Genomic DNA, 21,724 nt, shown 5'->3' with positions numbered 1-21,724 from the left:
CTACTGTTGTTGGTGAATGTTACAGTAATGGTACATTGTACCTGTCTCATTCCACAAATTGTTACAACAGTTGCTGAGTGAAGATATTGTTATAATGTAGCACTGAAGCTGGCTCTCGGCTGGCAAGCTTCCAAACACGATGGCAGAGCTAATTTCGCATGTCACTAACTTAAAGCATATCATTTTAATGTCACCTTTGGTTTGTCCACAACATCGCCATATAAATTAACTTCCATATAAGTTAAATCAATTTCACTGACTTTCAGTGATACAGAAGATGTCAGCAGGCTACTATCATGGTTACATAATGTAAACAATGACGTTTCCACTCCCCTCGTGCTTAGAAGGTTGCTGAATCTTGCAGAATGTCTTATTACTCACTTCAATTAATTTCACATTGTTTTAAACATTTTAATACAAATTTATCAATGTTATCTTGTTCAAGCCGTTTGAAATGACCGTACTGTGGACAAGTTCAGTCATTTATTTGAGCAGAGCTCCCTCATGTGGCAGTTACTGATGTTACCAATGTCAGTCCGTCTGATTTCTGACATCACATTTTCATTATCTTTCACTGATTTCAAGGTTTAGGTAATTCATTTGTCCTCATGTCTTTTTTCTTTGCATTGCAGAACTGAAACCATTTCTAGCCACAAAATGCACACAGATAAAAATTGTATTATGCTCCCAAGATTGAGTGATATGGGCAGTGCTATTTTCATCAAAACAGAAGGAATTACACTCATATAGTATTCATTTTATTAAAATTAATAATTAAATACACATTATTTACAACCATAAAAATTACAGCATGTAAGAATTTGTCAAATGTAACAGAAATCTTAATATCAAATAAACCAAATGTGAAACATGTCTTGTTCTATTGTGATACAAAACTAAGTAATTGGTGAAAATACTTTTTCCTCAAAAAAGCAAATTACAATACAAGAAAGCAAAACAAATGGGGGAAAGAGTACATAGTGAATCAACCATATGCATACTTGTCTGTTAAACTTCTGTCATTCGGAGTCATCTGTCCACTCAACTTCATTAACAGTTTAACAATAAGGCCAGCCTATTGAGGAAAGAAGAGAAGGAGCAAATGAATACAAGCAATTTCATGTAATATTGCCCACATTCAACTCTTCAGCTAGAGTTAGAGCTGTATGCTATGGTAAATATGTTCTCATAAATCATACAATCTGCACTGTTTTCCAGACTACAACACATTGATTCAACATAATCACAGATATACATCCATTGGAATTACTTGGGAAAGGTCCTATAGTTACCTGTTTGGTGTGCACAATGAAATTCATCTTATTTTCCAGACTGTGAATCTGAAAGTACTGATCAGCATGCCCTAGCTGCCACATGAAAGAGCCATACTCCAGACTGATAAGAAGTACCTACAAATACACAGTAAAACATATGCACAGTATCAGTAAGAGGGCATTAACATGAAAACATTCAAAATATACAAAGCTGGGTACTTTTGAGGCTTATTTATATGCTTAGATATTTACATCCATGCTTACTTTGTGACCACTAAATAAGAATGTATTCTGTATACTGCATGGTTAAAACATGGTTCTCTCTGTATTCATATGAATCTGTCCCCAACCAACAAATAGCCCCGGGGTACCTTGGTCTCCATGTTCATGAGGTGCATGCCCTTGGTGTTGACACCCACGAAGACGCGGATGACTTTGTGGTTGCTGGAGCTAGCCTTGGTGAAGACCTGGCCCGTGAAGAAGGCGGCACCATAGGTCGGGATGTCCCAGCAGTTCTGCAGGAAGAGCCTCTGGAGGTGGTGCATCTCTTTGCTCACACCCTCACTCATACTGAAGCACTGTGGGGCCAATAAGGTGAAGTAAGGCTAAGAGTTTGACCCCACAGATATAAATGTATACAAGTTATTTCACAAAAACGAAATTATGTAAATAAACCTGACCTTATACTCATGAAGAATCTTGCTTGTCCAATGATGTGCTTTGCTTTTCACCTTGGATATTGGGACAATAGATTTCAGGTTTTCCTCACTGTTGAAAACAAAACATTTACACAGACAGTTATGTCAATAGTATATCATATTACCACAGCTTTATGTATCTTATCTTCAAATATCATACCAAGATTTCCCCAGTTTTAAAGAAGAGTATTATGCTAGATTGATTGAATTCAGGGACCAATTTAAGATATTTACTTAAGGAAGCCCTGCTTGTGCTTCTTGCTCTCATAGTTTCCGTAGATGATCTGCAGCAGAAGGCTGGCCAGGGTGATCAGCTTGCTGTCCGGGGAGGGGAAGAAGCCCTTGAGGAGGCAGTGTCTGGCTTCATCAAACAGGATCAGGATGGACAGGGGGTCCTCAATCTGGAGGAGAAGTTTCAAGCCAATCGTGGATGGATTAATGAACAAACAAATGAATGAACTTGAACACCAAACCCTTGATCAGTTTAATCATGTGTATTATTACGGGGCTGGAACAAATTCATGCACACCCTCTGGGTCCCCCTTAGCCAGAGTTGAGAAACACTGATCTAAGCAATATTCAAAATCCCAAATCCTTGCTTTACAGATGCAGCAAGAAGAATTTCCCAAAGGGATAATAAAGTTGATCAGAATCAAATTGGTTACAAACCTTTTTCTCAATGTCGAGGGGCAGACGGACATCTCTACGGAGGAAGAGCTGTGGGTTCTCCCTCTGGGGGTCCAGGACAGTGAGGTCAGTGACAATCTCTGTCCAGATACGCAGGTGCTGCAGGGGCTTGTGGTAGGGCTTCAGCTGCAGGTCTGATGGAAGACACAAACACACACACACACAAAGGGTATAATGAGCACAGGTAGCATGGAAATAGGATACTACAGATACAAGAATATAATATCTATGCCCAAATATTGGGCAGCCATTTTGGATCTGTGTATGTTTGACTCACTGAGGTTCTCGGAGCAGATCCAGATGGTGAAGTACTGCTGGGTGTCCTTGGAAAGCCGCATGCCCTCCATGATCTGCTGCACTGATGTGTTGTTGCCGTGCTTCAGCTCCACCGAGCGGTACGAGCCGTCCATGCGGTAGATGCGCACCTTCTCGTACTGCGGAACGAACACACAGTTTCATGAACTGCTAATGGTAATAAGACTTTGACAAGTCTGTTGGAGTAGCATACAGTCACGCACACGCACACTGACGCACACACACTCCACACTCACTGGTTTGTTATTGGCTTGCTGTAGGAGTTTCACTGTCTCCTCCCATTCGTTTTGCTTGTTCTCTTCACAGATTTGCAGGGGCGATCTCTTTTGCTGATCCTCTATGTGCTTATAAGAGTATAAAAACAAGCAAGCAAAGTGACTTTCTTACTGCTACTTACTACTGGAAACATATTGAAATCCTAAGCTATGACCTTCCACTGGTACCAGCACACCCTAAAGTATGTGGTCATAATGCAAATAGGTGGAGGATGGAGGATTTACTGGATTCAACCAGGGTTCTCCAATTCAGGTCTTGGAGAGCTACTGGGTGTGCAGGTTTTTATTCCAGCACATTTAGGGGTTGAATTGGGAATTTAAAAGTGTTACGATTAGGGTTAAGCCATGCTCACTGTCTTCTGCTGTCTCTCCACACTTTCCTCTTGTCCATACCCTGGCTCAACCCTAACCCTAGCTTCATGTCGACACCCTGGCTCAACTCTAACCATAGCCATAACCCTTAACTTAAACCTAACCCTAGGTTCATGTCCACACCCCGACTCAACCCTGAGCCTACTAGTCAACAAATCAAATGCTATTGGTCACATACACGTGTTTAGCAGATGTTATTGTGGGTGTAGCGAAATGCTTGTGTTTCTAGCTCCGACAGTGCAGTAATATCTAATAAGTAATAAGTAACAATTTCACAACAAATACCAAATAAACAAAAATCTAAGTAAAGTAATGGAATTAAGAATATATAAATATATGAACGAGCAATGTCAGAGCGGCATAGACTACGATACAGTAGAATAGAACACAGTATATACATATGAGATGAGTAATGCAAAATAGGTAAACATTAAAGTGACTAGTGTTCCATTCATAACCTTACCCATAAGGGAAACACTCTTTTCATGCCACTGATACCAAAGTTCCTTTTTCGTAGCAGGTTAGAAGAACTTATGCAGCAGGTTAGGATAATTCATGTAGCAGGTTAGGAGACTGTGTTTAACATTAGGGAAAGGGTTAGAGTTAGCGAAAATGCTCTCCTAACCTGTGTCCCTTAACCATAAATCTAACCCTTACCTTAGCCTTATGTTCAACACTAACCCTAATCTTGATTTAGCATACTTTTATCCTACTTTTGTCTTTTGACCTGTGAGGTGCAGAAGCTTGGCTCTGCCTGGCTCTCCCCTTCACCCAAGGTGCAGGAGTTTGGCTCTGGGCAGCTCTGGCTCAATTTAACCACTGAGCACATCGCAAACAAACCTGATTCAAATAATCAACTAAGTATGATCTTCAGCCTGGGAATCAGATGTGCTACTGAAGGGCTAGGATCGAAGCCTATGCACCTAATAGCTCCTCAGGACTAGAGTCGGAGACCCCTGCCAGGATCTAAACCTGTTTTAGTGCATCTGTCTCAGTCTTACCCGGTCTATCTCAGGATGCTGGAGCAGAAGCTGTACTATCTCTGAGTGGCCCCCTCCAGCTGCAAAGTGCAGCAGGGAGCTCAGTTGGCCATTCAGCAAGTTGGGGTTACAGTTTCCCTTCTCCAGCAGTAGCTTTGTCGCCTCCACTTTACCATACCTACATTCAAAACAACACAGAAGTTTTACTCTTATTTGACGTTAGCTGTACAATAAAAAAAAGAATAAATGTTGTCCTTAGAGACTTTCATTTTCTTTAGGGAATTTGGGTAACACTTTATTTTTACTTTATTTTACAGGTTGGTTTATAATCTAGGATGAGTTGGCAGCCCTGCCACTTGTTTTGGTGTACAGCTGTGCTAGAACAAAACACTGCTCGTATGAGATGTACCAGCAGGCGTAGTGGATGGGGGCCCAGTGGTCGCTGTCCAGCTGTTTGACTGAGAAGCCACTTTCCAGGAGCTTTGTGAGCAGCTCTGTGTCACCTTCACAGGCACTGCGGTGTAGGGGGAAGTCATCCACCCACTGGTGCTCCCTATGGAGGAGACAGAGAATAGGCCTCGTTCAATCACTTGGACTTCACAATGTCATGAGGCATTTGAAAAGGCCCAAACTGCCAGACAGGTTGCCTGGCTCAATGGAACTGATGGAATAGTCCCAAATGTGCAAATGTCACCTATTTGGCACTCCAGACAGGCTCAAACTATTTGAAGGGGAAAAAATAGTATTTGAACCCAGGTCTGGAGAATTCATTAAGTTGTTTTGAAGTTACATTTTGGGAGGCACACTCACTTTTCCTCCGTCACATTGTTAGAGCCGTGCTGCCACTTTTCTCTCGTAGGGATCTGGATTTTAGAGTAATCCGGAGCACCAAGGCCAAAGTAAGGGTTGATGATAACTTTGTCCACCTAGAAATTGCAAAAATAGAGAGGATACGTAAACACTTTAGTTTATCTTCACATATTTTGATTAAGATACACAGTATTTCTGTTTAAATAAAAGTGTGTCCGTGCAGGGCTAAAACAAAAATGTGAACTGTCTTGTAAGCCGTCCCTCGGGAGAGGGTAGGAATTGGAAAAAACAGTATCTGGGCTCTCACCCGGTTGGTATACTGCAGGTCTGAGCCGTAGAGAGGGTTTTGAATGCACATGTCGGCCTTCTCCAGTGACAGCATCTTGCTCTTGATCTCCAAGGCGGTGTAGCCCATGTGCAAATCCCCATCACTGGGTTTGCCCTCGCTGGTATATGCAGGGTTACTCACGTTGGTCTTGACTCGGTCCACCGGTGCGGGCCGGAACAGAGCTGCAATGGCGTGAGGCATGGTGTGCTTCTCTGCCAGCCACCTGGATAGGGCAGGTACAAGATACAAGTTCAAAGGTCAAGGTTTAGTGGTGACGTTTTGGTTTACCAATGTCTTTATGGTGGGTGAAATATCTACTGTCACTCACTGCACTGTAAGTCGTTTTAAATATCTTATGTTATTTCCAATCCCAACCCCCAGACACCACACATACATACAGTCACGAGAGGCTGGAAGAAGCACAACGACAGTCGCAGTGCTGTGAGGTTAAGTGCCTTGCTCAAAGGCACAACAGCAGTGGATAGTAGTAATGATCTGAAACCAGCAGCCCTCCAGTAACCAGTCTAGTTCTCCACTATGTTCATCGTCCGGCCCGGGAATTAAATCAACAACCTTTCTGTTACCGGTCCACCTCTAACCTCTGGGCTACCTACCGCCCCCGAAGTGGCATGAATACAACAGCCATGACGATGGTAGAGTAAGTGAAGCTACCATATACACTGGTTTTAAGCTCTCTGATACACAGAAAAAAACTGTGGATCAGAGCGCCTGCTAAATTACTTCAATATGAAATCATAGACAAAGACTTACTTGTCCAAGGCCAGGAGCATCTTTGAGGTGATGGAGGAGAAATGAGTGCTGGTCTCGCTACACACACGCATGATATCCTGGAGGCAGTAAAAACTTGGGCTCCCAGGGTTGTAGATAGGCTTGCTATTATCTGTTCCGAAAGACCAATAAGCAGCACACAATAATAAAGAAAACATTGTTAGCTAAACTATATTATTAAGGAATTATTCTAAGGAATGCTTTAAAAAGTACCCCAGACACAAGTGTACTAACACTTACAATGGGGTCAGGAATTATTGTATCCCTTGATAAAGATCAGCAAAAAAGACTAAAAGAAATATCGGTAATACAAATACTGAGCTATATTGTATGCTCAAAACAAATTTTAAAAAAAGTATATGGTAATAAACTATAGTAATACAATTGCTCAGATAAAGACATTTTGTTTAACAAGTAATAAAAACAAATATTGGATCCCCTGTTTTGATTTGAATTGAAGAGGGCATTCTATAACTGCAGACGAAGGATATCAAGGATCTGGAAATATTCTGACTGGAGGAATGGTCCAAGATCCCTCCCAATGTGTTCTCCAATCTCATAAAACATTCTAGAAAAAGGCTCAACGTGTCGTTATCCTCGCAAGGGGAGAGTGAGTTTTGACAACAGGGGATCCAATCATTTTGACCACTATATTTCTTGTTAAACAAAATCTCTTCCTCTGAGCAATTGTATTACTATACAAGTCATATCTTTTTTTTTTAAGTACACAGTGCCTTAAGAAAGTTTTCACACCCCTTCACTTTTTACACATTTTGTTGTTTTACAGACTGAATTTAAAATAGATGAAATAGAGTTTTGTTGTTACTCGCCTACACACAATACCCCATAAAGTCAGTGGAATTATGTTTTTTTTTGTTTTTTTTGACAAAATAAGTGAATAAGTGTTCAAACCCTACTAACATAATTGACAGAGTGAAAAAAGGAAGCATGTGCAGAATAACATATTTAAAAACATCTATCCTGTTTGCAACAAGGCACTAAAGTAATACATTTTTTGTCACGTGCCGAATACAAGTGTAGACCTTTTTTAATTTAATAATTTTTTTACCTTTGTTTAACTAGTCAAGTCAGTTAAGAACAAATTCTTATTTTCAATGACAGCCTAGGAACAGTGTGTTAACTGCCTTGTTCAGGGGCAGAACGACAGATTTTTACCTTGTCAGCTCGGGATTCGATCTTGCAACATTTTCGGTTACTAATCCAATGCTCTAACCACTAGGCTACCTGCCGCCCTTACCGTGAAATGGCACCAACAGTGCAGTTCAAGAAGAGTTAAGAAAATATTTACCAAATAAACTAATGTAAAAGATAATAAAAAGTAACATAACAAAAACGAGGCTATATATAGGGGGTACCGAGCCAGTGTGCGGGGGTACAGGTTAGAGGTCATTTGTACATGTAGGTAGGGGTGAAGTGACTATGCATAGATGATAAACAGCGAGTAGCAGCAGTATACAAAACAAATGGAGGGGGGGGTCAATGTAATAGTCCGGTGGCCATTTGATTAATTGTTCAGCAGTCTTGTGGCTTGGGGGTAGAAGCTGTTAAGGAGCCTTTTGGTCCTAGACTTGGCGCTCCGGTACCGCTTGCCGTGCGGTAGCAGAGAAAACAGTCTATGACTTGGGTGACTGGAGTCTCTGACAATTTTTAGCGCTTTCCTCGGACACTGCCTAGTATATAGGTCCTGGATGGCAGGAAGCTTGGCCCCAGTGATGTACTGGACCATACGCACTACCCTCTGTAGCGCCTTATGGTCAGATGCCGAGCAGTTGCCATACCAGACGGTGATGCAACCGGTCAAGATGCTCTCGATGGTGCAGCTGTAGAACTTTTTGAAGATCTGGGGACCCATGCCAAATCTTTTCAGTCTCCTGAGGAGGAAAAGGTTTTGTTGTGCCCTCTTCACGACTGTCTTGGTGTTTGGACCATGATAGATCGTTGGTGATGTGGACACCAAGGAACTTGAAACTCTCGAACCCGCTCCACTACAGCCCCGTTGATGTTAATGGGGGCCTGTTCGGCCCGCCTTTTCCTGTAGTCCACGATCAGCTCCTTTGTCTTGCTCCCATTGAGGGAGAGGTTGTTGTCCTGGCACCACACTGCCAGTTCTCTGACCTTCTCCCTATAGGCTGTCTCATCGTTGTCGGTGATCAGGCCTACCACTGTTGTGTCGTCAGCAAACTTAATGATGGTGTGGGATTCGTGTTTGGCCACACAGTCGTGGGAGTACAGTGTTGAGGTGTGGCAGAGGATCAGCGTGGCAGACATGTTGTTGCCTACCCTTACCACCTGGGGGCGGCCAGTCAGGAAGTCCAGGATCCAGTTGCAGAGGGAGGTGTTTAGTCCCAGGGTCCATAGCTTAGTGATACGCTTCGTGGGCACTATGGTGTTGAACGCTGAGATGTAGTCAATGAACAGCATATACAAAGCGTTATGTTTGGGGCAAATCCAATACAACACATTACAAAGTACCACTCTCCATATTTTCAAGCATAGTGGTGGCTGCATCATGTTATGGGTATGCGGTATGCTTGTAACCATTAAGGGCTGGGGAGTTTCAGGATAAAAAAAGAAACAGAATGGAGCTAAGAACACGCAAAATCCTAGAGGAAAACCTGGTTCAGTGTGCTTTTCACCAGACACTGGGAGATGAATTCACCTTTCAGCAGGACAATAACTTAAAACACAAAGCCAAATATACACTGAAGTTGCTTAACAAGAATACAGTGAATGTTCCTGAGTGGCCGAGTTACAGGTTGAACTTAAATCTAAGGCAAGACCTGAAAATGGTTGTCTAGCAATGATCAACAACTAATTCAACAAAGCTTGAAGAATTTTGAAAAGAATAATGGGCAAATGTTGCACAATCCTGGTGTGGAAAGCGCTTAGTGACATACCCAGAAAGACTCACAGCTGTAAACCCTGCCAAAGGTGCTTCTACAAAGTATTGACTAAAGGTGTGAATACTTACGTAAAAGAGAGATTTCTGTATTTCATTTTCAATAAATTTGCTAAAAATCTAAAAACATATTTTCACTGTCATTATAGATGGAGTATTGTGTGTGAAAAAAATCTATATTTACTCCATTTTGAATTCAAGCTGTAACACAACAAAATGTGGAATAAATTAAGGGTTTGAATACTTTCTAAAGGCACTATACTATAGCTCAGTATTAGCATTGTTTATTTTCTACCTCCTTTTTCACTTATTTTTATTAAGGGATTTTACCCTCTTTTTCACCCCAATTTCATGATATCCAATTGCGATCCAATTAAGATCTTGTCTCATCACTGAAACTCCCCAATGGGCTTGGGAGAGAGGCAAAGGTTGAGTCATGCGTCCTCCGAAACATGACCCGCCAAATTGCACTCCTTAACATCCGCCTGCTTAACCCGAAAGCCTGCCGAACCAATGTGTCGGAGGAAACACCGTTCCACTGACGACTGAAGTCAGCCTGCAGGCCCCCGGCCTGCCACAAGGAGACACTAGAGCATGATGAGCCAAGTAGTGCCTTAGAACGCTGCGCCACTCGGGAGGCCCCCATTTATAACATTTCTAATCATTTATAACACATTTATAAGTTATTGTAAACCAAATTATTTATGTGCTGACAAGTTGGTGTCAAGTTCTACCTTTGACATTAATTGGCACAAAAAAGAGGGAGACCTCTTTTCCTTCATTGTCACCATCGAGATGGAATTTCTTCATGTGCACCACACGCTTTCCTGTGATGAGCAACAGCATAAGAGGGATTAGTGCTTTGACACAATTTGTTATTTGAAATGTCTTTCTACTCTTCATAGAACATTTATATTAACAAATGATTCACATCCAAAACTGGAAAGCCACCATAATTACAGAAAAGCAACTAAGATATATTTATTTACCAATAAAACCCTTGTTGTTAGATATGGGTTTAGTCATTTCTTCTACATAATCCAAAATGGATCTGGCTGTGTCCCCATTGGCTTGGATTTTGGTCGCCAGTAAGACCTTCTTCCTTTTCTTCTCTTTTCCTTCCAAAGGAACTTCTATCAACAGGATCTAAAGGAGGGGTAATAACAGAGTTACACATGATGTCACTGGTGGAGATAAACTTAACTAGAAATACATTTATGAAATCAAACCATAAGCTAAATAATAGCGATTTGCCATTAACAATATTTGGGTTAAAGTAAAATTATATTGCAGAAGACTTGGGGTGGATGATATGGTAATATGGCAAAAACTAGAACTGCATTTCCAGGGAGCTTTCCAGAACTGAGCCTCCTTACACTAAATGTATTAATAAAGGCGTTGCCACTTTGCTGTAACCATAGTCTGCTACTCGCAGGGATACTTAAGCATGTATACAAAATAATGTGTATCCCACTTCTGACACCAACATAACAAATCCAGGGAGTAGCCCAGACCGGGACTCAAACACAGCACCCTACGACTCTCAGTCCAACCCCTTGCTGTTATGTAAAGAGATCCTAACCTTCAGATGCTAGGTGTTGAATGGTCGCTAATCACTACTGTATCTTATGAAAGGTACTGTATGTAGTCTTACCTCATAGGCTTTAGCCCGATATTCCTTAGAGCTCAAACTGACATGGTTCTTTGGACGAACGACAGCTACAAACACATCTTCCAAGTTGTCTTGGTTGCCCATGGCGTTGACTTGCCTTCAATTTTTATCAGGTATCCTACATAAGGACCGATTTATGAGGAAGATGAGCAGCACCATGTCTGAAATGTTATAAATAATAAAATATAATCAGAATCTAATTGGGAGCCAGCAAAACGTGATTATTCTATTAATAATCTATATTCTATTGTAGGGTGTATTTTAATTATTTAAAAGTAGTATGCTATATCGTTCTCATCACTGATCAATCTTGAAAAGATAAGACTTCTAAATTGTTAACTTGTAATAAATTACTTAATAATGTCAACATTCGCCTAGGTTGTTACTTTAACGCATGCAAATAAAATAGCATAATGATAGTAACACTATTAGGTTGAAAATCTTTTCAAAAGGCAAATTTGATTACGTTTAAAAGTCTAAAAGATGTTATTCTGTCCCAACAAAAGTCACGCCCCGGAAACCAAGCACACTGTTGCCTTCCTCAGTAGAAGACTATTGATATCAACACATACAGTATAAAATACAACATGAAAAGTAATATGCAGCACGAATTTTCAGTAAAGCTACATTGTGTCCTTAGAAGTAGACCTGAAACTATGCGTCAGATAACTACATTTTGAGAAACGCTTTCAAACATACCTGATGTTATGATCTCTCACAAACTTTTAAAAGTATATTGTGTCGGTGTCTTTATTTTCCCGGATGGAGTAAGTCATAGACATGCAGGATCAATAATCTAGGCAAACTTATAAGTAGATATTTGTGTTTCCTAAAAGCATAACATCGGTTGCCTACCACAGAAGCGAAATAGACAAGAGTCACATTATGCCTGGACTGACTCGTTTTGACAACAGGGAACTCTGCTGGTCGGGTGGACTTAGTGCGCATATTTTCTTGTGAAAATGTAGGCGACAGAAATCAAATCGGATGTGAAAGTAATTTTCTTTGGTATGATGTAACGCCATTGACTCGTAATTTTTTTCTGAATTAATTTTTATTGCATTCAGGCAATTCTAGTGTACATTTTTTGTCCATGTTTCCTAATATTTGTATGTTAAATAGTTAAGGTACACTTTTGCCAGTTTCAGGTTACGTATGGCAGAGGTTCCCAACCATTTTCCCCCAGGGCCCCCCTTTTCACATTTGAATGGAACAACAGCTTGATTTTGTTTAATTTGAGGATCTAGGAAAATGTTGTTTTTAAGCTGATTTCTTGCAATTCTACCTAGTTTAACAAGACTCATGATATATTTTAGGTAAGCTATTTAATGATTATGATAATAATAATAATATTTCCCCAAATGTTTGGTTAGTAGGGGTTAACTAGCCCCCCCTAAAAACAATGTCTAATTGCTGACCCAAGAAAGCAACGAAATCGGTATGTGGATGAAGATCATGCTTAGGCGCAGTGGTTGAAAAAGTACTCAATTCTCATACTTGAGTAAAAGTAAAGATACCTTAATAGAAAATGACTCAAGTAAAAGTGAAAGTCACCCAGTAAAATACTACTTGAGTAAAAGTATTTGGTTTTAAATATACTTAGGTATCAAAAGTAAATGTAGTTGCTAAAATATACTTAAGTATCGTAAGTAAAAGTACAAATAATAGAAAATTCCTTATATTATATATGAAAATTCCTTATACCGCACAATTTTCTTCTTGGGGTGTGTCCTAGCCAGGGCTTTAAAAACAAAGCATTTTGTGTTTAGTGAGTGCGCCAGATCAGAGGCAGTAGGGATGACCAGGGATGTTCTCTTAATAAGTGTGCGAATTGGACCATTTTCTGTCCTGCTAAGCATTCAAAATGTAACGAGTTCTTTTGGGTGTCAGGGAAAATGTATGGAGTAAAAAGTACATAATTTTCTTTAGGAATGTGTTGAAGTAAAAGTCAAAGGAGTCAAAAATATAAATAGTAAAGTAAAGTACAGATACCCCCAAAAAACTACTTAAGTTGTACTCTAAAGTATTTTTACTTACGTACTTTACACAACTGCTTAGGCAAATAAACTATAAAGGGAAATAAATGGCTACAATTTACACTTTTTTAGGTATTCATGAAATGTTATTAGAAAAGGGGCATTTTTAAAAGTACCGGGGTAACAGGCCCCCGAGGGAAATGATTTTGCACATGTCACCATTAATATCCGCACTATGAGGAGATTTGATGTAAAGTCCCTCTTTTTAACTCACCTGCACATACATTTTCTTTGTTGTTAGTTTTCCATACAATCCATTATGTACAATTGCCCTAAATATTATTTGAACAATGCCATTCAGGTGCATATGTCACGTTCCTGACCTGATTTCCTTTGTTTAGTATGTGTTTAGTTGGTCAGGACGTGAGCTGGGTGGGCATTCTATGTTATATGTTTCTATGTTGGGTTCATTGTTAATTAGCCTGATATGGTTCTCAATTAGGGGCAGGTGTTTTACGTTTCCTCTGATTGAGAACCATATTAAGGTAGGCTGTCACCACCGCTTTGTTGGTGGGTGATTGTCTTCCGTGTCAGTGTTTGTACCACACGGGACTGTATCGGTTGTTCAGTCTGTACCTGTTCGTGCGTTCTTCGTGTTTATGTAAGTTCATATGTTCAGGTCGGTCTACATCGTTTTTTGTTTTGTAATTTCTCAAGTGTGTTACGTGTTCGTCTTGTCTAAATAAATTAATCATGTCTTCACAACACGCTGCGTTTTGGTCCGATCCCTACACCTCCTCTTCAGACGAAGAGGAGGAAATCAGCCGTTACAGCAAAAGGTTTTCAATAGTTGTTTATTATTCATTAAAAAGAATATTCATTATAATATAATATTGGAATGGAATAACTAATACCATTAAATAACATTGGAATATTACATTTAATAACAACAACTCATAACTTAACTAATTCAGTGTAACATTCCTTCCGTGGCCTCCAACTGCTCTTAAATGCAAGTAAAACTAAATGCATACTCTTCAACCGATCGCTGCCCGCACCCGCCCGCCCGTCTAGCATCACTACTCTGGACGTTCTGACTTAAAATATGTTGACAACTACAAATACCTAGGTGTCTGGTTAGACTGTAAACTCTCCTTCCAGACTCACATTAAGCATCTCCAATCCAAAATTAAATCTAGAATCGCCTTCCTATTTCGCAACAAAGCATCCTTCACTCATGTTGCCGAACATACCCTCATAAAACTGACTATCCTACCGATTCTTGACTTCGGCGATGTCATTTACAAAATAGCCTCCAACACTCTACTCAGCAAATTGGATGTAGTCTATCACAGTGCCATCCGTTTTGTTACCAAAGCCCCATATACTACCCACCACTGCGACCTGTATGCTCTTGTTGGCTGGCCCCGCTTCATATTCGTTGCCAAACCCACTGGCTCCAGTCATCTATAAGTTTTTGCTAGGTAAAGCCCCGCCTTTGTCAGCTCACTGGTCACCATAGCAGCACACCACCCGTAGCACGCGCTCCAGCAGGTATATTTCACTGGTCATCCCCAAAGCCGACTCCCTCTGTGCCGCCTTTCCTTCCAGTTCTCTGCTGCCAATGACTGGAACGAATTGCAAAAATCACTGAAGCTGGAGTCTTATATCTCCCTCACTAACTTTGAGCACCAGCTGTCAGAGCAGCTTACCGATCATTGCACCTGTACACAGCCCATCTGTAAATAGCCCACCCAACTACCTCATTCCCATATTTTCTTTCTCCTTCGCACCCCAGTATCTCTACTTGCATATTCATCTTCTGCACAACTATCACTCGTGTTAATGCTAAATTGTAATTATTTTGCCACTGGCCTTTTTATTGCCTTACCTCCCTAATCGTACTACATTTCACACACTGTATATAAGATTTTTCTATTGTGTTATTGACTGTACATTTGTTTATCCCATGTGTAACTCTGTGTTGTTTGTGTCGTACTGCTTTGTTTATCTTGGCCAGGTCGCAGTTGTAAATGAGAACTTGTTCTCAACTGGCCTACCTGGTTAAATAACGGAAAAAGGAAATACATTAAAAATAAAAAAACATGTGGCAACTCCTTATGCTCTGCTATTGCTAATTTGTACATAGGTCAAAAACAAAGCTATCCCCAGTAGATGTGGAGTACAACTCATGAGCCCACCTCCTGCACTGCTCACACCTAATCCAGTCCCCACCTGTGACTGAAAACAGGGGGAGAGATGCCAATTGAAAAGCTCTCTCAAAGATTTAGCTAGCTAACGTTAGCTATCTAGCTATATGACATAAAATGCTGTGTAAAATAGCTAAAAAATATATATAACATAAACTGTAAACCTATCAGTCACTAGTGGAAACATTTACAACTGCAATTAAGTTATGTTCTTTTTTAAATGTATTTTACCTCAGAGGGTCTGGTAGTAAGCTTGCTAGCTAGCACTCCTAGCCGCTTATGCTAACTAACTAGTTTGCTAGCATTTGTGGTCCCGTGTGGCTCAGTTGGTAGAGCATGGCGCTTGCAACGCCAGGGTTGTGGGTTCATTCCCCACGGGGGGACCAGGATGAATATGTATGAACTTTCCAATTTGTAAGTCGCTCTGGATAAGAGCGTCTGCTAAATGACTTAAATGTAAATGTAAAAATGTACTGGTAGTGAAGTTGCTAGCTAGCAAGTTAGCATAAACTAGCGCTAACTGGGCTAGACATTGTCTAAATGACACATTCATAACCATAAAGCGGCAACTAGCCACCAGGGGGGTTTTCCCCCAACACACTCATCCAACATATTACTTCTTTACAAAAAATTATCTACATTTTTTCTCTCGAAACAAGCGGATTATTTATTTTAAGACTTTCCTAATTATACATTTTTAAAATATATAATAATAATAATAGTTAAATGAATACCACAAAATCGTTTTGTTGAAATATCTACAAAAGTTGTGATATGACACAGAGGACATTTTTTGTTGAGTAAGAGCAGTTGCTGCCAGGGAAAATGTTGGGGAAATAATTGTGACATCTTGTGGCCTTAATGTGAATTACATATGATTTACTATGATCATTTATAGGAACCCTCAATTTAATTATACATATTCTATTTTACCCGAAGTGATTCGCTGAATTGATAGTCACACACTAACCACGTTTCCATCCACAGTTTTTATCCGAGTAAAATTATATTGTATTTCTTTTAAAGTCACGACAACTATGTGATGGAAACAGGAAGTGTCGGTGTAATGTAAAAAAAAATGTAGATAGATATTTGTTCGTTCGATCTTTTTGTGTCAGTAAGATGTATTATGCGGGGGAAACGCCTTTATGCGCAAATATTGACATGATAACCATCATATCGAAGTAAATTTAGTCACGCTATTATATGGTGTGTAGTTCTGCCACCACGACTCGGGAAACGATGCCGTTTATTAGGCTACAGATGAAATAAATTATGATGAACTTCACAGGATGGTGAAAGTGCACGGTGATGAGCTTGATGCTGCTTTCCAATAAATAGGCCTACCGAGGGTCTTACTCTGTTGACATGATGATCGATGTTTAGCTGCCGTTTGACAAATACAAATAATTCTCGCTTTTATCCATAATAATATCATCATGTAAACTAGACAAATCGCAAAGTCTATCCGCACTGTATCTGCGAGCTGTTGGCTAGAGCGCAGGTGCCAAGACCGGAGTAGGCACATTTACTATTTAATGAAGACGTTTTTGTCTCAAAACTATCATTAGAGTTGAAAATGCGATGGAAACACATTGAACGTTTGATTTTTATTCGGTACGTGAACATTTAAGCGAATAAGTCAATTTTGTGTGTATTACGTCATCACGCATTTATTTATTTGCAACAACTCCATTTGATGGAAACCCCACTGGTGGGAAAATGCGCATATTTTCTTTATGCGGATTCTAGAATATTCGCATGAAAAGCTGTCGCCAATTGGATGGAAACCTAGCTTGTGTATGCAATTACTTCCCAAGCAACGTCCGATTTATTTTACTCATCGACTTTAGAAGGTCGTAGCTTACCTCCGTTTTTGATCGGTATTAACAATAGCAAACTGTATCTCTCAAATCAAGGAAGGACCCTAGGTTGGGAACCCCTGGGCAACATAGCAAACTTTCCCCATGTATGGCAATTCTCTACTGTAAGACCAATATAACATGTTTAAGTCTATCCATAATATGTAGGTCTTTCCAAAATGTTTCAGGTCAGGTCAAGATAACTAATAGGGGCAGTGCTCTATAATTCTGTGTGTGAGAGAGAGAAATGGTACTAGTTTTTCAGTCATATATCTTGTACATACTGTAATATTGGTCATAATTTAGACTTCTTTATTGAAGACAGAGTATAAGAGATTACCAGACAGCCAGAGCAAGTATTGGCAGGTAGCCTAATATAAGGCAGCGGTATGAACACAAATTCAAACTAGGAACAATTACCACAACAACAGAGTTCAGTTAACCAAAATAAACATGCAGTTTATGTGCACAAACAAAGAAAACATATTTTGATTGCTTTTACTGTGAATTTGGTTTTCCATCTATTCATAATACACATAATATATGATTTCCTTGTTTTACTTGGTCCACTTGAATGAGTCTGGTTGCTGAGAAAGTGGGAACCACTTCTCTACAGTTTTAACCACAAAACTCTACTTCTAACCCACCGAAGCTTCCTTCAAACGCTGGCCCTGTGGACAATCAACCCTTAGCCCCTACCCCTTGGCACTTGTGTTGATCGGAATAAATTGGACAGGTCTAAGCAAAATATTTGGCTAAAATTCAGTTCTAACAAGGGGGTTAGAGCAGGGGTGGCCATCCCTCCTCCTGGATAACAACTGGGTCTGCAGGCTTTTATTCCATCCCTGCTCTAACATATCTGGTTTAGCTAATTAGGCTCAAGATGAGCATGTGATTAGTAGAATCAGATGTATTAGAGCAGGGCAGGAACACCCAGGACATACTGCACACCCAGTAGCACTTCAGGACTGGGAGTAGGGGTTATTTCTGGACAGGGCCCCCACCTCTCCCCTTTCCCAAGCTTTAGGGCGGACTCCTGTCCTCCTCCTCTTTGCACTGGCTCAAAACCTCCTGCATCTTGGCTTGGATGTCCTCCACGCGCTTGGCCCACTTCTCCCGCACCTCTTCCTCGTCGTCCTCCGTCACCGCTGTGTAGGCCATGAGAGCGATCAGGCCGATGTGGAACAGGTGGCCCAGGTGAGAGCACCGGTGCTCCATAACCCTGCGGTCTCCATCGCAGTGCTCCAGGTACACCTTCAGCAGGGACCTTCCAAACACCGACCCGATGCCCATGACGCCTCGGTAGTACACATCCAGGCTCAGGTCACTCTTGTCCCTCTCGTAGGCCCGCTCGAAGTTGGCCATGTGGCGCCGCGCTCCCTCTGGGTCCTTCCTCACCATCGTCACCATGGAGCTGAAGGCGGCATACTGGTGCTTGATGTACTCTTCATACTTGCCGAACGTCTCATTGACCTCGTCTACACGGATCTGCCGCAGGCACTGATGGTTTTTCGCCGAGATGCTCTGCAACTTGCCGTGTACCACCTGGAAGTCCTTGTCCAGGGCATGCGCCTCCTCGCCCACCAGGCCTGTGCGCACCACCCCCACCAGGGAGGAGACGATGCCGAAGAGGGGGTCGATGGACGAGGCGAAGGAGGAGACCTTCTCCACACAACCCAACACCTTGACCGCTGTCTTTCTGATTTGCCCGGCCTCAGCCATCGCTGTTAGCGTCTGTGACTCTGACAGAGAGAGCGAAAAATATAATGATGAAGAGAAAGAGAAAGCAAACAGAGAGAGAAACCCGACAGTGTCAGGCTGTTGTGTGAGGGTAGTCAATGAACTGAACAGTTTCTATTTCAGTTTTTCTTGTAGATGGGGGAGATCGACCAATGTTTCAGAAGAATCTTATTACTTTTAATGCTGCTGAAAAAAATGGGCATCTTAGTTCTCAAGTTGCATTCCACACATGCATTATGTCACTTTGTGTCTTTTAGCTTTATGTATCAAGCTACAGTTTTAATACTCCTGAGTAACGCCTCTCACAAAGCCTCTAGTTGTGTAGTAAGTAACAAGTAACTAGGCCAGGGTAACAATAATTACTTCAGTTTAGAAGCCAAAATTAACTGTTATCTTATTTGAGAGAGAATTGGAGACAATGTCTTTCTAAGAGAACATATCTTTCATTATCAATCTTTTCTTTTCATATTTATGGCTGTTAGCAATCAGTTGGAATCAAGTACAGTATTTCATTCAGATACAGGGCTTCTAAATTCAAACCTCACACAGGACAAGATCAATTTGGGTCACCTATGAAAGGGAGTGTATGTTGTCCTGTGTCTATACACTAACTGATGTGTGGCTCTGCAAAACGTATACAACCCTAGTTCATAGCTTAGCTCTTACTCATCATGCCCAAGGAAAAAAATCTGGAAGACCAGTAGGTGTGTCGCCTGGATACTTTAAATACAATCATTGACCTCCTATAACACCGGCAAGTTTTTCTAAAGAAAAACTAAATGATAAAGGCACATGCCAATGTACTGTACATCAATTCAGAGATCCATTTGAGTAAATCACATTAATTTTTATCTAACTACACTCATTTCCTGTTTCTCCAACCACAAACATGTATCATGAACCACTGATTTCCCTTTTGACTTAAATATAAAGTGTTCTTTTTCAGATAAAACCCCAAAAGATAACACAAAGCCCTTAAGGCTAAATATCTTCTGTTTACCTGAGGTCAAGCTGTTGTTATCCTTCTCTTTATACAAGCTGTCAGTATTTCCAAGCGACCATTTTCCAAGAGTCCCCCAGTCTGAGAAGCCCAGCCTACTTTCTGCCATATAAGGACAGAGGAACAAGGAAACATGACTCTTGTTTGGGCTGTGCTGATTGGATGGAGGGGGGAAATGCAGCTGGCTGTTTTGTGGCTGTAAACCAAGCAGAGGCAAGGCAGGGTGTCTATTGTTTTAGGCATATCAAATGCATCCACACCTTCAGTAGCAAGAGTTTTTAATAGTGATGTGTATGTAGGGATAAGGGTAGAGGGAATCCATCAGAATAGAATATATGTTTACAAATTGCATGGCAATTCTTTATTTTCTGCTCTCATAGTACGAAACCAACACACCACAACTATCTCACACACACGCAAAGAGTGAGAAAGAGAGAGAGAGATAGAGCAGCCCCCCTGAAGGAGTTTTGGGGGGTTAGGTGCCTTACTCAAGGGCACAATGGCAGTATGTAGCATATGGGATATTAATGACAGCAACCCTCCGGCTGCCGCCACACTCTCAGTAGCCTGCCCTATATTATGATTAGAGAGAAGATACTGTAGGTCCTAAAGTGAGCAACCCTATGAGATCACATGTTATGAATACGTTGTAAGCCTGTATTACTCACTTTACATTAAATGTATCTTATACCTGTGTAACTCTGTTATTACACTAGTAACAACATCTTATTGATGTTACATTGTATTTCAGTAATTTCATTTGAATTGTACAGAAATTAAATTAAGCAGTTTTGCACACAATAATCAGGGACTCATTAAACGTATTTAATTACAAAAACTGCTCAACCATGGGTATGCAATTACAAAGCAATCACTAAGTTACTATGCAACAACACTGTAGTAATTACACTGTTACTACATAGGTATAAGAAAAGGTGCACTTCACCACTTTTTAACCTTATATTCATTATCTCTAGCATCATACTAGTGTCTACATATGTTCTCTAGTCAAAAAGATAAGTTGATAACATAAAGATACATAATTAGCCTTATTCATAAAGGCTCATCAAAGATTATAACAATATACATGTCTGCTTGCCCCCTTCAAATTTTCTCATCTATATTGATTTGTTTTCATTGTCCAATGACAACAAACAATGGCTACATTATTTTCCTCTTCAATTAGAGTTTTATAGATTCATTTGTTAACACTTTACTTGACACCCAGCGTCATAACACATTACGACACGGTCATAAACATGTCATAATATGTCATTACAGCTGAAATACCTTGTCATAACCTTTTGTGACATATATTGCATTATTTTATGGATGGTTATAACACCTACATAAAAGTGTCAAACCCCACAAAACCTACCACACAAGGCAAAACATTCCATTACACGTTAGCCTTCTTGTCAACAGTACGAGAGTCGGACGAGAGGGATTTACTCCAGACACCCAAACAGGCCCTCATCCCAGTCTTTCGCAGGAGAAAGAGACGGAAAAGATATCGCGGAAAGAGATTGGGATGCCTTGTGAGGATCTGCCGACTTGTGGCTAATCTGCCCTTTCCATCCATACTACTGGCCAACGCTCAATTGCTGAAAAATAAATAAAAGCATGTACATCCTACTAACGGGACATTAAAAACTGTAATATCTTGTGTTTCACCGAGTCGTGGCTGAACGACGACATGATTAACATACAGCTGGCGGTTTACACACTGCATCGGCAGGATAGAACAGCAGCCTCTGGTAAGACAAGGGGTGGTGGTCTACGTATATTTGTAAACAACAGCTGGTGCACGATATCT

General features: G+C 40.7%; 2 protein-coding genes across 5 annotated transcripts; both read right to left on the bottom strand.

The window, feature by feature from the left end:
* Nucleotides 1-736: 736 nt before the first annotated feature.
* On the bottom strand, nucleotides 737-12,015 carry LOC111955117 (krev interaction trapped protein 1). Of its 2 annotated transcripts, XM_023975207.2 has the most exons (17): nucleotides 11,820-12,015; nucleotides 11,103-11,281; nucleotides 10,438-10,594; nucleotides 10,183-10,275; nucleotides 6,511-6,640; nucleotides 5,719-5,962; nucleotides 5,412-5,527; nucleotides 5,011-5,154; nucleotides 4,623-4,779; nucleotides 3,211-3,318; nucleotides 2,937-3,093; nucleotides 2,642-2,793; nucleotides 2,207-2,373; nucleotides 1,955-2,042; nucleotides 1,646-1,852; nucleotides 1,293-1,409; nucleotides 737-1,075 (listed from the first exon to the last, which is right to left on the bottom strand). In XM_023975207.2, the coding sequence occupies exons 2-17, from the start codon at nucleotides 11,202-11,204 to the stop codon at nucleotides 986-988; spliced, it is 2,229 nt and encodes a 742-aa protein (XP_023830975.1). In that variant the 5' UTR covers nucleotides 11,205-11,281; nucleotides 11,820-12,015; the 3' UTR covers nucleotides 737-985. The 2 variants fall into 2 exon arrangements, with proteins under 2 accessions (XP_023830975.1, XP_023830973.1); XM_023975205.2 differs by lacking the exon at nucleotides 737-1,075 and having other exon boundaries at nucleotides 1,160-1,409.
* Nucleotides 12,016-17,454: 5,439 nt separating this feature from the next.
* LOC111955218 (protein rapunzel) lies at nucleotides 17,455-20,009 on the bottom strand. 3 transcript variants are annotated; one of them, XM_070436079.1, is made up of 3 exons: nucleotides 19,909-20,009; nucleotides 19,018-19,091; nucleotides 17,455-18,911 (listed from the first exon to the last, which is right to left on the bottom strand). In XM_070436079.1, exon 3 carries the CDS (start codon nucleotides 18,888-18,890, stop codon nucleotides 18,192-18,194), a length of 699 nt encoding a protein of 232 aa, XP_070292180.1. In that variant the 5' UTR covers nucleotides 18,891-18,911; nucleotides 19,018-19,091; nucleotides 19,909-20,009; the 3' UTR covers nucleotides 17,455-18,191. The 3 variants fall into 3 exon arrangements, with proteins under 3 accessions (XP_070292180.1, XP_070292181.1, XP_023831135.1); XM_070436080.1 differs by having other exon boundaries at nucleotides 19,018-19,094; nucleotides 19,909-19,999; XM_023975367.2 differs by lacking the exon at nucleotides 19,018-19,091 and having other exon boundaries at nucleotides 17,455-18,910.
* Nucleotides 20,010-21,724: the final 1,715 nt, after the last annotated feature.

The sequence above is a fragment of the Salvelinus sp. IW2-2015 genome, linkage group LG30 (assembly GCF_002910315.2).
Source record: "Salvelinus sp. IW2-2015 linkage group LG30, ASM291031v2, whole genome shotgun sequence".
NCBI classification, from domain to species: domain Eukaryota; kingdom Metazoa; phylum Chordata; class Actinopteri; order Salmoniformes; family Salmonidae; genus Salvelinus; species Salvelinus sp. IW2-2015.
The sequence above is the reverse complement of the archived record's forward strand: the minus strand, read 5'-3'. Positions and strand labels throughout refer to the sequence as shown.

Coding starts and splice junctions, on each gene's coding strand:
- LOC111955117 (XM_023975205.2), bottom strand. CDS start 11,204: ATGGGCAACCAAGACAACTTGGAAGATGTGTTTGTAGCTGTCGTTCGT. Junction 5,528..5,718: donor ACCTGCAGTATACCAACCGG/GTGAGAGCCCAG, acceptor TGCAATTTCTAG/GTGGACAAAGTTATCATCAA. Junction 2,043..2,206: donor CACAAGCAGGGCTTCCTTAA/GTAAATATCTTA, acceptor TGTTTTCAACAG/TGAGGAAAACCTGAAATCTA.
- LOC111955218 (XM_070436079.1), bottom strand. CDS start 18,890: ATGGCTGAGGCCGGGCAAATCAGAAAGACAGCGGTCAAGGTGTTGGGT.